This window comes from Lactuca saligna, chromosome 3 (assembly GCF_052625555.1).
Source record: "Lactuca saligna cultivar CGN05327 chromosome 3, ASM5262555v1, whole genome shotgun sequence".
NCBI classification, from domain to species: Eukaryota; Viridiplantae; Streptophyta; class Magnoliopsida; order Asterales; family Asteraceae; genus Lactuca; species Lactuca saligna.
Window position 1 is genome coordinate 31,868,010 of NC_136419.1, and position 3,629 is coordinate 31,871,638.

A 3,629-nucleotide genomic window follows, 5' to 3' on the forward strand; every position below is an offset into this window, starting at 1 on the left:
TTGTACGAAGAGATTCTTCTCTATAAACTCATCTCCCTAACAACAATCACTTTATTCTCGATAGGGTTGCATAAATATTATCATATCGTTTCTTTTGGGTACCCCACAAAACATGAAACTCTAAAAAAACATTTACTAGAATAAAAATGGTATTCGTATCGTTGACCCGAAAAGCAATTAGCTCGATGAGCTAAAATAAAACACTTTTTGAGATTATTATTAATATTTGACCTCTCAAAAAACCTCGTAGATGCTCTAACTCCATGGTTGGTTCATAATTACTATGTTATTGGAGTTGTAGAACTTATTCATACTTTCTTATTTGTTTGTTTGTTTTAAGTTGTGAATCTCAAGATCATATAGATTATATTACTCCAACATGAAAGCTAATAAAACATAATATTTCTAGCTTTAGCGCTCAACAGAAAATACACCGTAATTCACATCCAAAAAGGTGGGACACATACTCACTCCCATGCTCATCATCAAGAATAATACAAACAAGTTTACACATCTACTTTACTGTTTGTCGATGTCTATACTATACTCATTCTTCTACTATCAAAATTGGTTTCTGAGAACTGCTTCATTAAGTTCACACACAGCTTGAGTCTAAACCTTTAAAAAGGTAGAGTTGTATATAACATATATATAGGAATATGTTAGACCCGAATCATACAGTAGTCGAATCTGGCTCAATTGTTGATCGAAGTCCTTTACGCATCATCATCTGGGCATAGAACTCCGCATGCTCCTGTTCACAACACAAAATATTTAATAATTCAACTTTCGATAGATTTGAGTCATTTAAAACACTTAATCTGTTTTGTTTTTTTTTTCTAGACTGAAAACATCGAGTTTATCCTTACAGCCGAGAAAAAAATCAATTTTAATGTGAGAGGAATATTACCGTTTTACCCTTTATATATAATGAAAGAGAAGTGAAAACAGTAAACACACCTTGACTGTAACTAGAACAACAGCGAGACCAGTTTCCCGTGATACATGGAAGTGTTTTCTTGCATCATCAGGTGTTACACCTGGAACAGCCTGAGGCAATGCTTTTGCCACTGCATGAATAGCAAAATCCATCAAACACGTTCAGTTCTATCGATTAAACACACCATGGAATGGAATCTCTGATATGAAAATTTATGCTCAAAATCATGTATAATAATTACCTAGATTCTCAGTATGACGTGCATCATCAATCAAGAGCACTCTGTAACTGTCACCACTACCAGTGTTTTTCTTGTGTTTTACGCTTCCAATATCTCCACCTACATGATGATCAAAACAATCATCAGCAATCTCCATTTGAATAGGATACAAGTTTATCAGCATCAATTTGAGTTATAAGTTTCGTCCATGTGGCATCATCTTATGGTTCGCTTTAGCAAATTAACAGAATTTCATGTCTAAGTCGGAGATATGAACTTTTGACGACAACTAGATATATACCTAAGGCAGCGTTCAATCATCACCACTGATTATACATCTTATCGTTTAAAACAGAAATATGGATTAAGAATGTAACATTTTGGGCAAAAACTAACACAGTTAAGCTATTCCACAAATTTAGGTCAATATTGCAGTTCATAAACGCTAATTTCGCCAAAAACATAATTAACCGAACAGAAAGAAATGGAACCTTCTTGAACTTGGGTAGCAGGGTCGAACTGAGATTGATCGAAAGAAGGTCGTTCCAACACACCAGCTCCTCCTCTTGAAGATCCAAACCTAGCCTTGATAGATCCATTTGAATTTGAAACTGAAACAGAAGATATGGATGCCCTAGTTGTAAACGATAGGGTAAGAGATTTGGGAGTTTGTGAGTGATGAAGAATCGTTGTTAGAGCCGAAGGTGCACTCGCAACTGCCATAATTTTCTTGTGATAACAATTAACAGCAACGGAATTGCTTGCTTGGAAGGGAAACGCTGAGAGAAGTGTGTAACGTAATCTCGACTGGTTATGAGGCTATTGTGGATTTGTGGTTGGTAGCTCCTTTTATAGAAAACAGTCGTCATCACAAACAATAACTTTCTGGTGACAGTTTTTTGTAATATAACAAAAATTATTAGAGTAGTTTTGTTTTTTTTACAGATTTTCACTAATTTTATATAAAAAAACGTATTGCCATAAAATGTTATATTAACGCTTTCATCTAGTTTAACATAAGCGAACACGATATTTAAAAAATACAACACAATACAAAAAATTAAAAATATAATGATATCGGATTTTTTTAAATACAAAAAGATAATAAAATTGTTAGATATATAATTAAAAATAATAAATGAATAAGAATACCATGACTATTATAGATTAAATATTTTATATTGAAAAAAATAAAATTAATTCATTAACCAAAATAATTAGATGTGAAGGTTGATTATATTAATATATTAAATGAAATATTGCTGGTTGTACAAAACTACAAACCACCTGAAAGCTGAAAAAAAAAAAAAAAAAAAAAAAAAAAAGCAAAGGAAACATTTAATAATACTTAAATGATTGATAATATTGTCTAAAAAACAAACTATCCGATTATAAAATAATAATAACAAAGAAAAAAAAAACATTCTATGAAGTATTAACCTCTCAAAAAAGTCTCCGGCTGAAAATACTCTTAAATCTTAATATCACTGACTCATTGGTTTCATTCGATAGCACATCATATCCAATGTTTAAAGTTATATCCTAGAAATAATAACTTAATTATAAATCCATTTGTCAAATTAAAAACCTAAAGACTTTTAGATAATAGAATCATCTATCTAATTATAAACTTATAAAATTAACTCATCATATATGCATACTACATTTAAAAATATCTTTTAAAATAAAAATGAAGTAACACTCATATTAGACGTAATTTATTTATTATAAACAAATCTAAAAGAGTTCCGTGAGGGATCTGATCTTTTCAATTATTGTGGCCGAGGTTTTGAGTTGCTGAAAGAAAAGAAAATCTAGAAGCTTCGTGGATCAGCCATTTGACGTTTATTATTATGGTATACAATATTTATGACAAGTTTCTCTTAGCTGTATTTCAACACACACACACACAAACAACGTGACAGTAGAAACACCATCAGCATAAACATGTGTACAACACACACGCATCAATCTCTTTCCATACAAACCAAATCTAAACGTACAAAGATATCAAACATCCTCTATGAAACAAAATCAAGTGACGCACCAGTGTCAAAATGACTTATATACCCCCTCGCTTCAGTTCCCGTCTGAAAGCAATATCAATAGCTCATCATCAGTAATCGCTCCCATCATATCTCTCCATGACTCTTTCTAGGGCACCCTTCCCACCCCGTCTTTACTTGACGGAATTGCCCTCTGTATGTAACCAGATTCAGATACACGTTACCAAACCAGGTATCAATTATCATTATAAAAAATAAAAATTAAAAAAAATAAAATTAAAATTAAAAAATTAAAAAAAAAAAAAAAAAAAAAAAAAACTGTCTAGATGTATAAATAATTCTTACCTTCGAGCATATATTTGGCTAATTTGTAGAAAAGATACAATGGTGAAGAGGTGCCCTACCATGGTAGTCAGGTTTTTTTTATATCAGTACCAACAGTGGTAAATCTGTAACGTAAAAC

At 31.6% G+C, this 3,629-nt stretch overlaps 1 protein-coding gene across 1 annotated transcript; it reads right to left on the reverse strand.

The window, feature by feature from the left end:
- Nucleotides 1-380: 380 nt before the first annotated feature.
- On the reverse strand, nt 381-1,999 carry LOC145035021 (ATP-dependent Clp protease adapter protein CLPS2, chloroplastic-like). Its single transcript, XM_078983590.1, has 4 exons — nt 1,652-1,999; nt 1,182-1,280; nt 961-1,070; nt 381-754 (listed from the first exon to the last, which is right to left on the reverse strand). The coding sequence occupies exons 1-4, from the start codon at nt 1,881-1,883 to the stop codon at nt 674-676; spliced, it is 522 nt and encodes a 173-aa protein (XP_078839716.1). The 5' UTR covers nt 1,884-1,999; the 3' UTR covers nt 381-673.
- Between the last annotated feature and the right edge of the window lie 1,630 nt (nt 2,000-3,629).